Genomic DNA, 20938 nt, shown 5'->3' with positions numbered 1-20938 from the left:
CCCAGGGAATCTCTGCTGTGCATGGGTTTTGCCTGGAGCAGACAGATGGATATCTTAAGACTTCTGGGACCATGTTCCATGACAGTCTTGCCAGTTGTCTGTGACATTCAAGAGCATGGCTGTGGCAAAAGAACCATTCTTGGACTATAGAATATCAATGATGATCTTTGACTTTTAGTTAATAGAACTATCAGATGCTTAGGAAGAAGTGCAGACATATAAATATGCATGTATATATATATACACATAATATATATTATATTATATTAATTATATTATATTAAATATAGCATTGGAGTGGCTTTCACAGCTGCTGTGCGTCAGCTACAGCTCTGCTGGTGATGAGGCGTGAACCCTGTCCTCTGGACCTGCCCAGTTGCCACACAGACTTAGCATGGGGCAAATTAAGGAGAGTCACTTTTTGTGATGCTGTAGTTTGAATATGATTTGCCCCCTCTGAAACTCATAGAAATTTACTCTTCATTTTGAGATATTAAGAGGTGGGACCAGGTGGGGTCTCTAAAGGTGATTAGGGCTCTGCTCTCAGGAGTGGATTAATCTACTTATGTGCTTAGTGGATTAATGGGTTAATGAGTTATCTGGAGAGCAGATATGCTATAAAAGCCAATTTGGCTAGGACTCGCAAGCTCACATTTCCTGTCTTACTGCCTGATGCCCTGAACTGCCCAGGGACTCTGCCATCAAAAGGGTCATTACCAGATGCAGCCTCTTGACCTTGGGCCACGACTGTGACCAAAATAAACCTTTGTTTGTAACTTACCCAGCCTATGATATTGTGTTATTAGCGACCAGAAATGGAAAAGAAGAATGGGTTATCAGAAGCTGGGTCTTCCGTTAAAGCATCGTCTAAGGCAAGACCCAAGGGCCGCTCACATTATCCATTGCTTCCCAAAATGTCTTCAAAAATAACATGAAAATTCTAATGTTCCTGTACACTTTTTCACTTTTGCACACGGTTACTGTCTTGATTTAGAGAATTCACAATCAACAATTACAGTGATTACATGAATGATTAATGAATTGCAATAACTGAACACTGAATGACAGCCACATTGGCCCAGCGCTGGGGGACACTGGAGAGTGGGCCCTGCCTTCATGGAAGCTTATGGTTCTGGATAGAAGGAGTGACGGGAAGCAGATGAACCGGGGAGTAGAGAGCCAGGTGGGAATCAGCGTGCTGGGAGCAGAGGTCTCGCGTTGGGAGCAGGCGAGCCAGGGGTGGGTCTTTCTTGCTCTGCTGCTGCCAAGCTTGACCGCTGTGCGTGGGGTGGTCAAGAATCGACTGCTATCCCTTTGTCAAGCCTTTGAAAACAAATTCCTTTTGCCAAAGAACCAAGGTTTTCATTTATCAAAATGGTCAAGTTCCTTTGGGTATGTGGATTTAAAGTGCTGATGCAGCTGAATGCATGATTTGGGATTTTCCTAGCAGATTTGTTCTACCAAGGGCATTTCTCTGTCATTATTTGTAAACAGTTTTCCCTCCCACCCGCTCCTCATCTGCTGGAGATGTAAGCTTGTGACTGGAATGAGCCGATTCCCGGGGCTGATCATGGAGTCAAAACTCAAGAGTTTTCTTTTCTTGTTGCTATTTAATGTCACTGCAAAAAAAAAAAAAAAAAATGTTGAGCGTTCCAAACACTGAGGCTGTGCTGTTTGCCTGGAGAGTTAAATGAGAAACTGTCTTTCCTATTATATGGCCTTTTATTTGTGTTCCCTGCATTGTCTTCCCTGGGCTTTGTCTGCCTGGCTTGGAGAGTTCATATGGTGCTGGAAGTCTCAGGTGGAATTATCTGGAGAGGCATATGGTTTCCACTGGAACCCGGTTAGGGCCGTGCTAAGGGAGGGCTCTGTCTCCCTTGCTTAATTAGAGAACGCTGCTAGGTTGTTTGTGCCTCCGTGTCCTGCACGTGTGTGCACACAAAGGGGACAGGGAATGGGGGACCCCGCTGGGCCAAGGTGGCTTCTCCTCGCAAACCCACGTCAGCTCCTGAACAGCGCGTGATGGAGGGAATGGCTGTGTTCCTCTCTGGAACGCTGCTAACCACCATTTCTCTTGTTCTTCCTATTTTATAGCTGCTTTTTTGGCAAACAGTGAAAAAAAAAAGGTTAAAAACCCACCTCGCAGGCTGGGGATATAGCTCAATTGGTAGAGTGCTTGCCTTGCAAGCATAAGGCCCTGGGTTCTGATCCCCAGCACTGCAAAAAAAAAAACCCCAAATAACAAAACTCACCTCCCAAGGCTCTCTCTTAGCAGGACAGCGTGACCTTGCTGTTCAGTTCATGGTTCTGGCTCTTGGGCACTCAGAGTGAGCCTGGGGTTGGTTATCTGTGACATTCACTTATTGCATTGTCTTCCTGTGCTCTATTGATTGATTCTTTATCTACTAAGAAGATGTGCAAACTTTCCCTGTGTTACTTTGTCTTTTCCTATTAAATTAAAAAGGTGTTCGATGAATCCAGTTCTTACCCTGAGGGGTGGTCTCAGAACCAAACTTGTGGCCGTTTTCTTTTCTTTTTTTTTTTTGGTGAATACTTCCTATGTTTTTATTTCTTTTTTTTTATTATTATTTTATTTAGCTTTTAATTTTTTACAGACTGCATTTTGATTCATTGTACACAAATGGGATATATAATTTCGTTTCCATGGTTGTACACGATGTAGATTCACACCATTCGTGTAATCATACATGTACATAGGGTCATGATGTCTTTCTCATTCCACCATTTTTCATACCCCCCTCCCTCTCATTCCTTCTACATAATCTGAAGTTCCCCCCATTTTTCTCTCATTTCCCACCCCCACCCCCATAATATTTTATTCTCCACTTATCAGGGAAAACATTCGGCCTTTGGTTTTTTGAGCTTGGCTCATTTCACTTACATGGTGACCCATGACTTGAGTTCTTGAGGGTTAAACTTCAACTTGAGTCTTCATCTTTTCCTTGGTTTATTTTCCCTTTGTCCAGTTTCCTTATTTTTAAAAGTATCTGCTCCTTGTTGTTGTGGTTAAGTTCTCAGTTGTGGTTTGGACTGAGGTGTAGTGGAAATGGATGCTGCTTGAGGCAGGCAAGGATGTGTGTGGCTGGCGAGGTGGGTTTCTGGGCACAGGTGAGCCAGCTGGCATAGGTGAAGCCAGTCCAGTGACTGGATCTTCCTGAGCTGTGGTTTCCCCATGTGTGAAGGCGGGGTAATGCCCTCCCTCACAGAACAACAGCGAGGCCCCAGGGACAGCCTCCTCCTGCGGCCCACCTCCAGTGTGGGGTGGAGGCCCGGAGTGTTGCCCCTTGGTGCTTTTTAAGAAACAGTTTCCAGCTTCAGGATGCATCATTATATTTTCTGTATTTGTGCCATTTACTAAATTTTATTTTAAAAATCACAGAATGTAGAACAGGACCTTTGACACCCAAAGGCAGCCTGGTTTGCAGCTTAACTTGTGCTTTGATGTCTAGGTTCAGCAACATGCTGTGCAGGATGTGGACAGAGACACTTGGTTACTGTGGGAGCAGGCTCTCCTGAGGACTTCTCACGGTCTCCATCAGAGTGGGCAGCATTACCTGTGTGTGAGGCGGGACTGAGGCTGGGGACCCTGAGTCCACTCTCATCCCAGGTCCACTTACGGTTTGGAGTGCTCTAGGAACGTAGCATCTAGCGAGCTTAGAGGAGCGGGTTCCTGAGGCAGCCAGTTCTTCCTCGTGCCCACGCCCACCTCCCCAGTTTGCCTTGTCTTATAGATCCATAGGAAAGACGCGGTGTCTTCCTGCCTGGGATGACATAACACTCTTCCTGGCCTTGAGGCGGCTTTGCCAATCAATGTCCAGCTGGAAGGTGGCCATTGGCATCAGGCCCAGAGTGAGATTCCTGATATCTAGTATTGCTTCCACTTTGTCCTGCCTCAGTTTTGGCCACAGAACAGCAGAACTGCCCAGGTCCCCATGCACTGGAATTGAGGGGCCATGGTTCTCCTCTTCCATGCTAGCGTCTAGAAGGACGTCATTGGACACAACACAAGCTGGTTTTTTTTTTTTTTTTTTTTTTTTTTTTTTTACACGATTTTCACCCTATGAACAGGATGGCTGCACCCACAGGGATCACAGTACTCAACTTTGGATTTTCTTACCCAGGGCCACCTTTCACAGGAACAGACGCCCACAAAGGATTACTGCTGTCCATATACTGAATGTGTCCATGGAAAGTGTGATGCTCTGTGTCCATGTCTGGTTCTGGTTTTCATATGTTTTTTTCTTCCTTCCTTCCTTTTCATTTTTTCTTTCATTCTTCCTTTTTTTTTTTTTTTTTTTTTTTTTAATAGCAGGGATGGAACCCAGGGACACTTAACCACTGAGCCACATCCCCATTTTTATTTTTTATTTTGAGGCAGGGTCTTGCTAAGTTGCTTAGGGCTTTACCAAGTTGCTGAGGCTGGTTTGGATCTTGTCATCCCCCTGCCTTAGCCTCCTGAGTTGCCGGGATTATAGGCATGCGCCACCATGCCCAGTTCATATGGTTTCTTAATTATTTCAGCATTGAATAAGACATAAAAGGGGGTGATATTTTTCTGAAACGACTACTGGACGTGGGATTCCAGATATTAAAGGTCCATGCAGCATGCTGCTCACACACCCAGGGGAGCTCTGCTCTGGCACAGAGGTCTGTGCTCATAAATGTGACCAGGTCAGCTCTACTGAGCAGTGCAGCTTCATTATGCTGATAAAGGACACTTGATCTTGGCCTTTAGATAAATGGCCCTCCTAGGATGACACAGTTACTAGTTTACTGCTCAGTATATTTTATATTTTGAGTTTTGAAACAAATTACTAGCTTCTTTGTGTCATGTGTTCATTTGGATCTTAAGTAGAGTGACCATATAATTTACCATCCAAACCTAAGTAGGTCAGGATGCTGTGTAAACCAGGATATTATGGCCTCTCTGATCTTGAGTAAACTGTTCTAGTCTGCATGGTTTCTTATGGCTCGTCCAGCTGTTCCAGCTGTGCTCTGGTTTTGTTTACTGCGTGGAGCAGCCAGAGAGAATGCCTCCCTTCCTAGCTGGGAGTTTGGGAGGGGAGGGGATGGTCTTCAGCATGGTGGGACAGAAGGGCACATTGTAGGGCTTGTTGACTTGGACCCTGAAGTAGACCTTGAGCAGGCAGTTGGGTGATCCAGGTATTTTGTGTCGTGGAGTGAACTGTGTCCTGCCTAAATTCACACGTTGACGTCCCAGCTCACAGTACACCTCAGAATGTGACTATGTACGTGGAGGTGGGACCACCAGAGAGGTAGGTGAGGGTGAGTGAGGTCACCCACAACACTGGGGATGAGTCCACTCAGAGGAAAGAGCCCGTGAGAACACCATGGGAACCAGCCACAAGGGCCCCAGGAGAAACCAGATTGCTGGCCCCTAGATCTTGGACTTGGAGCCTCCAGGACTGTGAGAAAATAAATTTTAAGCCATCTCGTCTGTGGTATTCTGTTATTAGCCAACTGATACTCTTGGCTCAAGAGATGTAAAAGCTTTATGCCTAGTTCTGAAAGCGAGTGTGGCGATCCCAAAGAGTGGGGTGGGGGGTGGGGGTGGGGCTGGGCGGTGTGAAATCTTACTGGTGAGTCCAGGAACTTGGCCAGGAATGGTTGATAAGAGTAGGTGTCTCTGTACATGGCTGTGATCTTGGACATGGGTTACCAGATGTTAGAGTCAGCTTTTTTGTTGTTGTCGTCGTCATTGTGACCAAAAGATCTGACAAGAAAAACGTAGAGAAAGAAAAGTTGCCAGGCACAGTGGCACACGCCTGTAATCCCAGCGGTTTAGGAAGCCGAGGTAGGAGGATCAAGAGTTCAAAGCCAACCTCAGCAAAAGAGAGGCACTAAGCAACGCAGTGAGACCCTGTCTCTAAATAAAATACAAAATAGGGCTGGGGATGTGGCTCAGTGGTCGAGTGCCCTGAATTCAATCCCCGGTACCAAAAAAAAAAAAAAAAGAAAAAAAAAAAGTTTATTTTGGCTCATGGTTTCAGAAGTTCAGTCCACAGTCAGCCAATTTCACAGCTCTGGGCCCAAGGTAAGACAGAGCGTCATGACGGAAGGGCACAGTGCAGAAAAGCAGCTCAGGACATGGAAACCAGGAAGAAGAGAGATCGTTGGTCACCAGGGACAAAATGTAAACCCCAAAAGTCATACTCCCTGTGACCTACTTCCTCCAGCCATACTTACCTGTCTACGGTTGCACCTAGTTAACCCATCAGCGGATTAATCCACTGATTAGGCTACACCTCTCATAATCTAATAATTTTGCCTCTGAAAATTCCTGCATTGTCTCACACATGAGCTTGGGGAGAATACCTCATATCTAAACCCTAACAGGATATGATCAAGATTCACTTACCTGGAAAGGGGTTGACTGGATCTGGGGTAAACGGACATAGAACTGGTGAGGAGGGGATGAGAGGGAGCGGGAGAGGGATGGGCCGGAGAACCAGGGGAACAGTTGAGCACAAACAAGGCAAGAGCAGGTGTCGTATGCATGGGCCAAAGTCCAGTTATTTGCATCCTCAGTTCTTTTGGAGTGAGGGAGGTGGAGGAGCAAGAGTCTTCTGTAGCTATGGCAAAGTCATCAGTCTCAGAACTGCAGAGTGACTGAGTTCCTCATGTGGCATCTGGACGGGGTCATGTACCTGGGAATAGGCTCTTGAACAGACCATGAACGTGACCATGTGGTGACCACAACTGAATGGAGATTGAAAAGACAGGAAACGACTAGAGACTTGCTTTTTCAACTCTGCTCTCTAGAACATTCTGATATTTTAATATTGATTGATTAAAGCAGTATGCCAGGGGATTTCACATATGGTCATAAATAAAGTAGTGAACTTGGAGTCTGGAAGATCCATGTTTATATCCAAATTGTTACTTACAGCCTTCATGATTTTAGGCAAAAGTGTTCAGCCTCATCTGTTTATGGACCTCTCAGTTCATCATGTTGTTTAGTGAGATGGCGATGTGGAAGTATTCAGCAACAGATCCTCATTATACATCGGCTTCTTTCTTGGGCATGCCTGTTCACTCAGTTCATTAGTATGTGCCTTGCTCTTCTGCTACCTGTCCCCAGGAGCTGTTCTTAGAAGATAATTTTGGCATCTGTCATTATTCTTTATATCCAGTTGCAATGGACTGAATATTTATGTCCCCTGGAATTTAAATTTTGAAATCTAGTCTCCAGTGTGATAGTATTAGGAGGTGGAGCCTTTGAAAAGTGTTCAGGTTAGAAGGGTGGAGTCCTCATGAGTGAGAAAAAAGGCCTTAGGGGGAGATCTCACCCTCTGTCATGTGAGGACACAGTGAGGATATGCCATCCACAAACCAGAAAGCAAATCCTCACCAGACACCAAACTTTATTGAAGACTTCTCAGCCTACAGAACTTGAGACATAAATTTGTATCGTTTATAAGCCATTTGGTCTGTGGTATTTTATTATGGCAACCCAGGTGGACTGAGACACCATTATATGTGTTTATTTATTTCTGAAGGAAGAGGCCCCTTGTTTGGTATTTGGATCAGTTATATGTCACTCCTCTAGAACTAGGGTGTATGGACTCGGAAAATGAGTGGGAAATGTGCAGAGAGGTCTTTGCAGTCCAGCGCTCTGTAACCTGCCTGTTGACATGCATTCTGCCCCTCATGCCTGAGAGTCCTGATCTCCCAGGTCCAAAGTGGGGCCTAGAAATCTGTATTTTTAAGAAGTGCCTCCAGGAGCCGGGGTTGTGGCTCAGTGGCACAGCGCTTGCCTAGCATGTGTGAGGCACTGGGTTCGATCCTCAGCACCACATATAAATAAATGAATAAAATAAAGTTCTATAAATATCTTTAAAAAAAAAAGTGCCTCGAGTGATTCCAAGGATGACTCATTGAGCTCTGATGGTTTGTTTGCTTATTTTTTGGTGGTGCTGGGGATTGAACACAGGGCTTCGTACATGCAGAGCAAGCACCAGCTGATTTTGATCTCCAGCCCTGAATTCTTACTTCTTGCCAGTGCCTCAGTTTATCCGTGAAAATACTGAGGCAGGAGTATGGCCATGTGTCAGCCGTCTGGCCTCCTTGGGCAGCTGTGATTTGGGCCCCACACCCTGAGGTTCCCATGGGAGGGACTCACAGAATATCTCCTTGTCATTTGCATGAAACCCCCAGAAACGCACGCTGCCCAGCGGCCTCCCCGCTTCGAGTCTTCCTTCTCTCTGGGCTCCGCCTCCTGTCACCTCCCCTGTACCATCCTGCTCTTTCTTGCAGTGTGTGCCTTGGACAATTCTCTGCTTTTTTTTTTTTTTTTTTTCTTTTAACTCCTTCCCAGGACTAAATCTAGTAGTTCGTGTTAATGTACTGGCAACTCACTGGAGCAGAGGGTGCAGAGGGTGACTCACCTGTCCCTTGTCTGTGTCCCCTTGCCTGTCATGACCTGGTCAATAGCAGGCACCAGGCAGCATTCCTCAGCAGGTGGATCTAGGGCCTTGGCACCGTCCCGGGCGCCCCCGACTTGACTTACCTCTGGCTTTCCTCCAATCCCAGCGCTAGGTAGCAGAGTGCCCCTGCCGCTTGTGGCTTCCTGCCCTCAGATGGGCGGGTGCCACTGCGGCCACGCCCTTGGCTTCTCCCTTCAGGGGCTCCTGCGTGGACGCAGGATCCCTGCTCGGCCGCCCTCGCGCTGTCTTGTCTGCTTCTCCACCGCGCCTTGCTGACCTGGGCACATTCCTGAATTCACTGGATTAGCCAGACCTGTTTCTGCTGGAAGGAGCCCTCCCTCCTCCTCCGCAGAGGTGCTGGCCGCTCCCCCATTTCCCTGTCGGCTGCTGTCTTCCGCGGTCCTCATCTGCCTGCACAGAGTCGTCCCATCCTCACGCTTCTCTCTCCCTCTGTGGTCTTTATAACCAAGGAAGTACTTCTCGGACAAAAGATCTCCGGGTTTCACTTAACATCTGAATTAAATATTGTAATTAAATATTTCTTCATCTTGCTCTACTCTACCATTAACTTCTTTCCAAATTATTTAAAACAATATATTTTGTTGATTTTTTAAATTAGAGCATTATATATTGTATTTGGGATCATTTTGTCAAAATAATACATGCAAGGAGTTTGATTTCAATCCACGTTCTTCTGCCTTCCCTTCCCCTGCCTCCCCTCCCCCCAGTCTTTTGATTTTGAAGAAATATGTCCCCTCTTGCCCAACACACATACACGTTTTAAACAGCTCTGAAAACGAGATGTGCATTTCAATTCAGAGGGTTGTAATTTATTTGGCAGCACCGTTTTTTCTTTATGGTGCATGATTTCATTTCTCACAGAATCTTCAGTCACTAATTTTGCAGGATTTCTATAAAAGGATTCAGGATTTTCTGATATTAAGGTAGATGGTTACTAGTATACCTAACACTTGACAGTTATTTTCCAGTGAGATAACCTCAACTCTGATGTTTGAGGAATGGTTACACCTTATGAGACCCTGCTTTCTTTGATGATTATAGAGACACCATAAGATTAGATAAAGCTGGCAACACATTAAGGACTCCACTTGGGCTCAGTGGAGTTACAGTTCAGTAAAGGAAAACAAAATCTAACTTCAAGATCTGCATTTTGAGAGTTACATAGCAAATAATGTAGATTGATATCCATATCAGAACTATGCAGGGGTCCAGCGCTTGTATCCAGAGACCTTTCCCCGAAGCTTTCGACACCATTCATTTCATAGTACAGAGTGGGCTGTGCATTACCCAGAATGCATGGTAAGTGTTTTACACATGGAAGAGCTAAGCATTGTCCTTTCCATCTATTGTGCAAGAAATTTATTCTGTTGCTGTGTGTGTGAGTGAGAGAGAGTGTGTGTGTGTGTGTGTGTGTGTGTATGAGAGAGAGAGAGAGAGAGAGAGAGAGAGAAATCGAGAACACTAGTCCTTTCTTTGCCTGAAAAGAAACATATCCCGTGCAGCCATGGAATTCTGCCTTGCAGAACTCGTCATGGAGTAGTGAATGTAGACTTTCCTGTCAAATGGATACACAACTGGTCAAAAACACTACTTACAGTTAGCCGCTGAGTGGAATTCTAGAGAAGGCTTGACCTTCCTTTTTCATGGAGTGAATCATCCACAGCCCAGGGCCTGTGCCCACACTCTGGCCAGTGTGGTCACTTACTTTGCTGTGACTTCCTCCATTGCCGACTCTGAGCAGTCACACCCAGAGCCCCACGCTTGAAAGTCACTGAAGGACCGAGGTTCGTAGGTGATCTGTGCCCAGAGAGCTCTAGTCCCTGGCCTCCCTTTCTGGGTGAGCGTCCTCAGGGAATGCCTGCCGGACTCTGCAGCAGCGTGGGCGCAGCACATGGAGGCTCACTTCAGTATCGGAGTCTGTGATTTGAAGACATTGTCAAATTTCTAGAGACATAGGATCCTCCCAAAGTGAACCAGGAAGACATACACAATTTAAAAAGATCAATTTCAAGCAATGAAATAGAAGAAGTCATCAAAAGCCTGCCAACCCATTTGTAGGCAAATGGTCGAAATTGGAGAATATCATGCTAAGTGAGATAAGCCAATCTCAAAAAACTAAAGGACGAATGATCTCGCTGATAAGCGGATGAGGACATATAATGGGGGGTGGGACGGGCTAGCATTAGGTTTAGGGTTAGGTTTAGAGTTAGGCTAAGGAGAGCGGTAAGAATGAAGGAAAGAAGGACTGTGTAGAGGGAAAAGAGGGGTGGGAGGGGTGGGAGGGGTGGGAGGGGTGGGGGGGAGGGGAAAAATAAAATAAACATCATTACCCTATGTAAACGTAAAAAAAAATAAATTAAAAAAAAAAAAAAAAAAAAGCCTGCCAACCAAGAAAAGCCCGGGATCGGACAGATTCTCAGCTGAGTTCTGCAAGACCTTCCAATACTCCTCAAAGTATTTCATGAAATAGAAATGGAGGGAACCCTTCCAAATTCATTCTATGAAGCTAGAGTCTGTGATTTGATAGGAAGGATTTCTTCTTAAAGTTGTGCATTTTGAAGTGGCAGTAGTGTGAGCATTACCCAGGCTGCTCTGTTAACCTTCGCAGTCTGTGAATCTCTCTTGGGATCTTCATCTGTTTTCCTCATGTTCTTCTTTATCTCCGGGGATGTGGACTGGGTCTCATTTCTTAGCTGACCCAGATAACTGAATGGGGATCAGTCTCATAACTACCCCACCCCAGCAATGAAAGGTGAGAGAAGGCGGCTGGTTGCTTGAAAAGCAGGTTAAAAACCAAAAGAACATTACTGAATCTGGAAGTGGGATAGCGGAAAGTAGAAGAAAAATCCAAATGGACGAATTCATTAATCCAATATGAAAATGAATCAGAAATGATGCCGTACAAGCATGGTTAGAAATCATCTGGGCTGAGATAATCACACCTGGGTAATGTGGTGTGTTTTAAAAGCAATCACCACATTGAGGTAGAGAAATAGGCCACATTGTGCTAAAAGAAAGTGTTCAAGTGATTTGCAGATCTGTGCTTTTCCACTGACAGCTAAACCACACAGGGTCTCTTTACAAGATAAATGAGGTAGTATTATACACAGATAACTTTATATTTTCATATAGCACACAATTGTAATTTTTAATGTTTGTTTAGCACTATATATATATACATATACGTTTATTATAATAATCATATATAATATTTGCCTGTCTTGGTTTTCCAAATCTGAAATATGCATTGTCAGATAAAAGTAATACCCTATATCAGCTAAAAGAACACGTAACTCTATTTTTTTTTTTCGGTATTGGGAATTGAACTTGGGGACACTCCACCACTAAGCCACATCGTTAGCCCTTTTTATTTTTTATTTTGAGACAGGGTCTCACTAAGTTTTGAACCTGAGACTGGCCTTGAACTCAGGATCCTCCTTGCTCAACCTCCAGAGTCATGTGGGCCGCCACACCCAACAAGAACATGTAGCTCTTTTGGTAAACAAATGATATTTTAATTTAAAAAGGTCTAGTTGTTTATTCTTTCTACTGGCTGAGAGAAGCCTGTCAATTTATAGATGTTTCCGAGTGCTGGAGACTTAAGGACTGGTGGAAATGATGCATCTAATTTCCGTGGTTCTAGGATCCATTGACGTGATCGCAGGTCTCTTGTCCCGTTTGGATAAAGATGAGTGTCAGTGACCGTTGTCGTAAAGTGTAATGAGCATTTTAAGCACAGGAGAAGCCTTTGTTGATCACTGTGTTGGGACCTCACTGAGGCAGGGCTGGCTCCCTGGGAGAGGGACCTGCACAGCTGCGGGGAGCTGGGAATTCAGAAGGCCCGCACTGGGTTCACGCACAGGTTGCACCTTACGGTTCTTAACACTTTCATCTTTGAATCTGTTTTGTAAGTGAAGCTTGACAGGCTGACGGAGCTGCTCTGTGGGGGCCTGTAGGCGTGTACAGTCCTACCTCTCCACGTGGGGCTCCCAGCTGCCTGCTCCCTGCCACATGGTGCCCGGTCTTTCCCTCTCAACCCCACTCTGTGTGACTGTCCAGGCCAGTGCTGACTGCATCAGTGGGGAAGACTTGTGTTCCACTGTGGCTGTTGGCTCCTCACTGGAGCACCTGAGCACGAGGGCTTGTGGACTACACAGCTGCAAAGCAGTGGGCAGCCTTGTCTTGGCTGGTAGTGGTGCAGCGCACAGGGCAGCTGGCTGGGGGTTTCTCACCCACCCTGGATCCACATCCTACAGGTGCCCTGGAGTGGAGGCGTGTGTGTGGGGCGCTCCTGTTTGTCTGGGCTGGGGCAGGAGTAGGCTGGAGGGGACTTCTGCAGCCGGACGAGGTCCCTGTGTTTTCACTTTGCCCTGAGTCTTGAGAGTTTAAAGCCCCTGAGTGAGGGTGGTGTGTAGCCACAGACCCTCCTCTTTCAAGTCTTTTTTCTAAATTTTTTTTTGTAAATCTAAAACTGCTCTAAAATAAGTCTATTAATTAAACGTGGACAAGGCGGTGACGTGGTGGCCTCTCTGCTCGGCCTCTTGGGCGCTCACATGCTTCTGCGAGTTCTCAGAATGGCTCTATGGGCAGGGTCGCCCTGGCCTTTGGCTCAGGACATGCCCCATAATGTTTTGGGTCTAATGGTGTTTGGTTCCTCCACAGGGAACTGCCACAGACCTCAGAGTAGTTCTCAACAGTAGCCAGACATTTAGACCTGGGGATGGCAGCAGGTGGCGACAGGTGGCGGCAGGTTTCAGCAGGGTGTTTACGAAAATCTCCTCTTCTGGAGTAAGAGGAATATAGTGAATATAATCGCAAGCTGGACTGTCTGTATTCAGCAAGTGCTGATTAGTGAATCTAGGTCACTCTGCTAATGGGGCGTGACAGGATTCCAGTGCTGATCAGTATCGTTGATCAATAGTGCGAATGAGGACTGATGACATGCAGATACCCAACGCGTGGGTGTCCCGGAGCTGGACAAGAGACAGGTATGACTGATGTCATCATTAAGGTCTGTCTGCTTAAATGACAGACTGTGTCACACTAGAACAGATTTGATAGGACATGCCGAGATTCAAAACTGCAGGTGAAGCATAGAATCCTGGGGGGTTTTAACTGCCTGTAATCTGAACATGAGCCAGCATGCTGATAGAGCTGCTTTAAGAAGTCTGCCTTGAAATGAGCTGGAAACCTGTGTCCACACAAAATCCTACACATGAACATGAATAGTAGCTTTATTCCTAATTGCCTCAAACTGGAAGCAACTAAGATGTTCTTCAGCGGGCAAATGGGTAAATTTTAGTATAACATACAGTGGAATATTATTCAGTGGTCAATAGAAATGTGCTCTTGAGCCACAGAACATGCTGAGGAATCATTGATGCATCTTGCTAAGTGAGAGCAGTCGGCAGGAAAGAGCTGCATACTGTGTGATCCCAACTGTGTGACATTCTGGAAAAGGCCAAACTATGGAGACAATACCAAGACCGGCGATTGTCAGGGGCGATACAGAGGAGAAATGTGGTTTGGGGCACCGGGGGTTTCAGGGCAGTGGAACCCTTCTGTATATACTACACTGTAGATCCGTGACATTGTGCACGAACCAAAACCCAGAGAACACACGTCCCGCGGAGTAAAGCCCGATGTGAACTATGCACTTAGGAATACGTGTCAACAGTGGTTCCTCAGCTTCGACACATGTACTGCGTATTAAGGCAAGGTGTTAATACGGAGGACACAGCATGTAGGGGGAGGGCGAGGATGTGGGGTTGGTACCATATGTTTAATTTTTTTTTTGTAAATCTAAAACTGCTCTAAAATAAGTCTATTAATTAAACGTGAAAAAGGTGGTGACGTGGTGGCACTCAGTCTGGGCTTTGTCATGCAATCGTGGCAGACGTGGCAATGTACCCGTGGGGCGGCATTTGGCAGAGAGGTGTGAACGCAGCTCTGGGCCACCTGTCCCGCTGCCAGGTCCTGCCTGTCCCTTGCCTTGTAGCCTTGGGCAGATTCCGGTCCTCTCTTGTTCCTCTGTAAAATGAGGTAATGGTAGTGCCTTCCTGGTGGCTTGTTACGGGGCTGAAATGAGGAATTCGTCCATAAGGGCCTGTGCACTTCAGCTGTTTGAATCTTCCCAAGCTTGGCCCTGGAGGCCAGGACTAGTGCCCGCAGGGGCAGGGGGCAAAGGTTTGGGGCAGTCTTCTAGGTCTGAGACCCTAGCCTCATTTGCTTTGCGTATGCTGCTCCCCAGCTCGGGCCCCAGGTCTCGTTGCCACCTGGCCAAGTCTGACTTCTTCGGGAAGTGCGGCTTTGGACGCCTCCTTTCTGGAGAGCTTCTCTGGCCTCAGGCGGTGGCCAGTTCTCTTTTCTGCTCCTGCGGCTTCTGGATAGTTCTGTGGTTCGGCCTGGTGTTTGCCCGTGTGCTTTCCCGTGTTTGCTGGGGCAGGATGGGATTCAGCCCTTAGTGTTCCCATTGTTTGACACTTGCTTATCAATGGAAAGAAAAGAGTGACACTGAGATACTGCAGGACCCTAGATGCCGCAGGGCACGTTAGTCTTCCTGGCTGAGAAGGGTTTAAGGGGAGCTGGGCCATTGCAGCAGAGGGATTTGTGGGTCAGGCCTGAGCGCCATCCAGATGGGTGACTCTGTGACAGCAACAGCGTTTCCCTGGGTGACGAGGGCCCAGGCATCAGAACCCCACCTCCAGCTAACAGGGATTTTTTTGAAGATGTTCTGTGTGACAGTTTTCATATAAAGATCAATTCGAAACAGTTTCATTCGGTTACTTTTTAAAGCATAAATTTTGATTTACTTAAGTTCCAAATTCAAAATCACGTTTTCTTTGACCTCAATTTTAACTGGCAAAACATTACTTTGTTTATAAGTTTGGCAAATTTTATCAAGCATTTTCAAGAGCATCTTAGGTGAATGATTGGTTTCAATAAAAAGTTGAGTTAGGCGCCTTTGAATGTTTCAGACTGCATTTGTAGATTTTGTATTTTCTATGTCCCTTTAAAGGACTTCATTATCAAAAGTTGTCCCCAAAAGAACTTAGGAGCCACTAGCCAAGATGGGACAGATTGAGGGTAAGGTTAATGCTGCAGTGGACTGAAACAGCACGTATGTTCAGATTCTTGAGTTCTTAATAGCACTACTTTTTAAAAAAAAGAAATGAAGAAACTGCTGAGTTTCTTTTGGAGGTTGCTAGGGAGATGCCTCATTGTGTTGGGGGAAAAACCTGGTAGATGAAAGGAGTCGAGGCTTGATGCTCTTTCTTATGAGCTCTGTCTTCCAGGCTAACCTCACCTGGAGGAGGGGAAGCTCCTCTGTGTAGTTGAAACTCAATGCTGGGAGCAGGAATGAAGGACCATCACTCCCAAGCAGCCCCCAAGGAGTGAAATGCTGGGCAGGGACCCCTACTGGCTGCTAATGTCAACAAAAATAGACCCCAGACACCCTGGTGGCAGTGCATGCCTCCTGATGGACACATTCACCACCACCTGTTAATGGGTTTCATAGGCAAAAGAAAGGAACCTCCATCTAATCCAGCCTCCATATCCAACCTCCAATTTATAGGCTGTACAAAAATACAGGAAAACATCAGACTAAACCACAAGGAACGATTCCTAGAATCTGGGAGACCTCATTGGACAAATGAGTGTATCTTCCACAAAAATTTCAAGAATTAAAAAAGAAAAAGATACAGAGATCTAGAAAAAACAAAAAACAAAACCCACATCGACCAATTTCAGTGTGTGACTTTTCAGATCCTGTTTCATTGTGTGTGTGTGTGTGTGTGTGTGTGTGTCCATGAGTGTGCAAAGATGATTGGGGAGAGGTGGACATGGAGAAGGTATTTGATGACATTAATAGTTAAACTGTTTTAAGGCTTGATAGTGGTATTGTTGTTCCTTCTGTTAAAAAGACCTTTTTGGGGGGAGGATAAATGGCAATATTTGCAGATTAAATTATGTGATATTTGGGAGTTACTTCAGATAATCTGGATGGGGAGGGAGGAGCTTAGGGGTGGGAAGATTGAGGAAACAAGATTGACTGTGAATGGAGAATTGTTGAAACTGGTTTTATTACGCTCTGGCCTTTCTTTTTGTATATGTTTGAAATTTACCCCAAATTTTTTAAAAAACTGCTTCAGTTGTGACAACTCAAGCCTTCCCTAATATTAGGCAGTTCCTGTAAAATGAATACATTTAGCTCATAAGCATTTCTAAGATTTTAATTACAAATCACAGGTCTGAATTACTCAGCTATGTACTTTAAAAGTAGAACCATGAGATGAATCATCTTAAACATTATATGTAATTAAAATGCCAAATACACCAAATACAGATTTTTATAATTATAAACATGATTTTTTTTTTTTTGGTACCAGGGATTGAACTCCAGGCACTCCATTGCTGAGCCACATCCCCAGCCCTATTTTGTTCTTTGTTTAGAGACAGGGTCTCACTGAGTCGCTTAGTGCCTCACTTTTGCTGAGGCTGGCTTTGAACTTGAGATCCGCTGCCTCAGCCTCCGGAGCTGCTGGGATTACAGGGCACCACTGTGCCGGCTAAACACAAGTCTTTATCTCAAAGACTGGTACCTCACACGTTCCTGCGCTTTATTCTTGGGGCTAAAGGACGCTAACCTACCAAGGAAACAGCCAAGGAGTCTACAGTTTGGGCATCATTTTCCTAAGCAGTTGTTGGGGTTTGTCTTCCCAGCTGACCAAGGACTCCTAATGACCAGTAAGACCCTTGCCAGAGAGGCCAGCTGGACCCTTGCCCCAGACACAGAGGGGACACCCATAGTGTTTTTGCGTTGCTATAGTAATGCCTTCCAAATGAGGTCTGAGCTAGGTCTACGGGTCGGAGTCCTGTCGTTCCTGATTTTTTATCCCTGGAAGTTTGGAACTTCCACTAAGGGAATAACTAATTGCTTTCACTCTTCAATTCATTTTGGGTTTCTGTATTTTTAGAAAGGTACTTAAATGACTTTCTGGCTGTTTCCAAAGATTTTTAAACTCGAGAGAGCTTTCTGTCTCTTCCAGGGCTTTGCTTGAGTCTACAAAGGGGCCATTCTAGTGACGCTGACCCCTGACCCTTGCAGGTCCCCTCTAATGCACTGTGAGCCTGGACACACCTTCTCTCCGTTAGGTTCTTTTCTCGTCTGTTTTGTCCCAGAGACAAAAAGCTAACCCCGCATGGTGCCATGTCCTTCACTCACCACGCACCTTGCCACCCACATTAAACCTCTGTTCGGTTGATCTTTGCATGAGTTCTGAGGGCACCAGTGTTGATATTAGCGGGCAGCCTGGCCATTTAACATGTGTGGAACAGGAGTTTCAGCCTCCAGTCTCCTGTGAAGGCTCGAAGCTGCTTGTGACTTCTCTGTTCTTCCTGTCCTTCTTAAGCCCAGCCGAAGGCAGTCCTGCCTGGTTTGCGACCCGTTCGTGGTAAAAGCGTTTAGTTTGTTTCTCTTGGGAGACAAGGTGGACAGGAAGGCAGTGATCTTGAAGAGGAAGGGTCAGCAAATCAGATCCTTTGTGCCCTTTTTAGGAGATGGGAGAAGGGGGACTCAGGGAAGTGACTAGGGTGCAGATGAAGAACCTTGACTCCATGGTGTCCACTGCAGCCGTGTCTGTGGAACACCCTGTGGCCCTGGCTCCTCAGCCAGCACAAGGCGGCTTCAGGTCACTTCCATCTGCCCCTGGGCGGGGGGCGGAGCTTGACGCATTCCCGGGAGGGCAAATCCCCTGCCCGAATTAGAGGCCCGAGAAGAAAGCCCAGCACAGGAGAGCACAGGGATCCAGGGTGTTTACTTTGCTGGCTTTGGTATTAAATTATTTTTATGCAGTTAAGTGGGGGTGGTTTTTGAAAAGTGAAAAATGTATTATTGAATGCATGGGGTGGGGCGGGAAGAAAACCTAATTCTTTTGAAAGTGAGATGAAAATCCTCACGTTGAAATAACGATGTTTCTCTGTTTCAGGTTCCTTGCATTGACTCCCTGGAGAGTGTATCATCTGATTTCCGTCATGATACTTGGGCGTGTTATTATGCAAATAATAAAGGATATGGTTTTGTCTAGAACAAGAGGTAAGAACACTCAGATTTAATTTTTAATTTATTTCTCTCAACTCTGAATTTCCTAGCAAGAGCACACTAGCAATTATTCCTTTGAACAGGAGAAAAATAAATAGATTGAGTAGGTATTTATTTACTTATTTATTTATTTTTACAGACTGCATTTTGAGTCATTGTACACAAATGGGGTACAGCTTTTCCTTTCTCTGGTTGAACATGCTGTAGATTCACGCCATTTGTGTGATCATCCATGTACATAGGGTAATGATATCTGTCTCAGTTCACTATCTTTCCTTCCCCACCCCCTCCCACCCCAGTGAATAGGTATTGATTTTGCTATTTTCAATATAATGATTTATTTAACTGATTCATTCATAGCTGCTGCTACTGGAAAAAGGTTTCATGTGTGCTGCTTTCTCTCTTGGCTCTAAGCACAATTTCAGATGCCACTTTGATATGTAAGTAGGCTGCAGTGAGGATAGCAGTTAAATATTACATCCTACCCGATGGAACTGGTCCACTGGAAAATGGACAAGTTTATGTAAAAATTTTCTCTGCTGCAATCAAGAAAAACAATTGAAGGTTTAAAAACAAACGATGAATAAATTTTTAAATGAGTAAATGATGATGAAAATTGAATAAATTTTAAACATTAAGTTTAAAAGTGAAAACATACAGTATTTTAAAGTTTTAAGGTGTTTTTGAGTAATATAACTATATGTAAATCTGAGTCAAACTGTCCGTAGTTGGAGGATACTCTTCTATGAGTGTTTGAGCTAGTTTTTATAAGTGGGCAGAAATCCCTCCTGGAAATAATTAAGTCCCATGAAGCCAAATGTAATGAGATAGATTTGATCAAAATTAGCCCTGAGGAGGTTATAATGGGGCATTTAATTTCACTGAATCCACCCCAGATGAAGACAGAATTTGGGTTGAGATCCATGCGGATTGATATGTGTAAGAACTTCCCAGATTTCTCATGCTGGTAGAAATACCGAGGTCTTTTTTGCGGGAGGCACATCCTCTTCCCTAATCCCCATGTGAGACCAAGGACATACACAGTTACAGGTTTGCCATTGAGACATTCTATGGATCTGCTTTAAATCTGGTTTGTTTAAAATCTTTTGTTTCTTAAACTAAATCATCATGAAAACAATTTCTAGGAAGTTTGCTTTACATTAGTGTGTTTCCAGGTTTGGAAGCAATCCCTCTTGCTAGCGTCTTGGAAGGTGAACACGTTTGTTTTTGTTCAGTCAGTGTGTTTTGGGAATCTGGAGATTTAGACCAGACTGTCCTACACACGCTTCCCCCCTCTACCTCTTCTCTCGGAGCAGACGTGGAACTGCCGCGGCTTCAGCCTTAGCAGGCGCTCGCTCTGATTCTCCACATACGCACTGAGGTTGTATCTGTTGCCGTCGTTTCTGCAAGGCGTTGTTGGGTGGTCCTCAGCAACCCCCTGTTTCTTAACCCGTAGAGGAGGGCTCATTTTCTCAAGCAGACTGTGTAACATGTTCCCCTGTCGAATCTGGCGGGGGGAATCCTAGCAGCTACAGCCTCTTGCAAGTCAGCAGCCGTATTGTCTTGGTCCAAGCTGATCCAAGTGGAAGCTGAGTGTCTCGGTGCTTTTAGTTGTGTGACAATTCTGGCCCTCATCCGGGCACAGGTTACCAAGAGTGGACAAACATGGAAGACCAAGACTTGATCTCTGTGTGAGGGGCCCAGAGTGAGAAAAGGGCAGGTAGGGAGTCTTTCGACTTCCATTCTGTGGACCTACGAAGGCCTTCAGTTTCCAGTTTCACTCCCTGACTTGATGGGCAACTGAAGGGCAGACACTTCCTATTCACAAATTACAGGAGAGCTCTACGTTGCAAAGATTCGGTCCTTTAAAATACTACGGTGTTGAAAGAATGCCAGCCTAAAGCGTCTGATTCTTGGACTAGTTCCTTTCATTTCCCAGCTTCAGAGAAGCCATATAACAGACGGTGTTAGTTTGCCATTGCTGCTGTAACCAAATACCACCTTGCAGTGGCTCAGAACAATAGAAATATCTTCTCTCACAGTTCTGGACGCCATTTGTCCACGTTGGTATTGTTGAACCCAGATCAAGGAGTCGGAGAACTGGGTGGCCTCTGGAGGCTTTAGTGAAGGATCTGGCCTCTTCTGTCTTCTGGTGGGTGCCCCTGTCCCTCGGCTTGTGGCCGCACCACTGCCATCTCTGCCTTCAGGACCCATCACCTTCTCTTTGTAGCCTCCTCAGACTGTCTCTGCAAAGGGCACTCGTGACTGGCTTGTGTTTGGGGCCCACCTGGATGGCAGGATAGTCCCCTTATCACATCCTTGACCCAGTCACGTCTGCAAGGCCCTT

The 20938-nt window shown here is 45.6% G+C and overlaps 1 protein-coding gene across 1 annotated transcript in view; it reads left to right on the top strand.

Moving 5' to 3' along the window:
- Positions 1–20938, top strand: part of Retreg1 (reticulophagy regulator 1) — a 124603-nt gene that overhangs the window by 19527 nt on the left and 84138 nt on the right. Inside the window, exon 2 of the mRNA XM_047555505.1 lies at positions 18479–18585. Within this exon, the coding sequence (XP_047411461.1) occupies positions 18479–18585 (107 nt within the window). The remainder of the gene's footprint in view (positions 1–18478; positions 18586–20938) is intronic.

Source organism: Sciurus carolinensis, chromosome 6 (genome assembly GCF_902686445.1).
Source record: "Sciurus carolinensis chromosome 6, mSciCar1.2, whole genome shotgun sequence".
NCBI lineage: Eukaryota > Metazoa > Chordata > Mammalia > Rodentia > Sciuridae > Sciurus > Sciurus carolinensis.
This window is presented reverse-complemented; position numbering and strand designations above follow the sequence as displayed.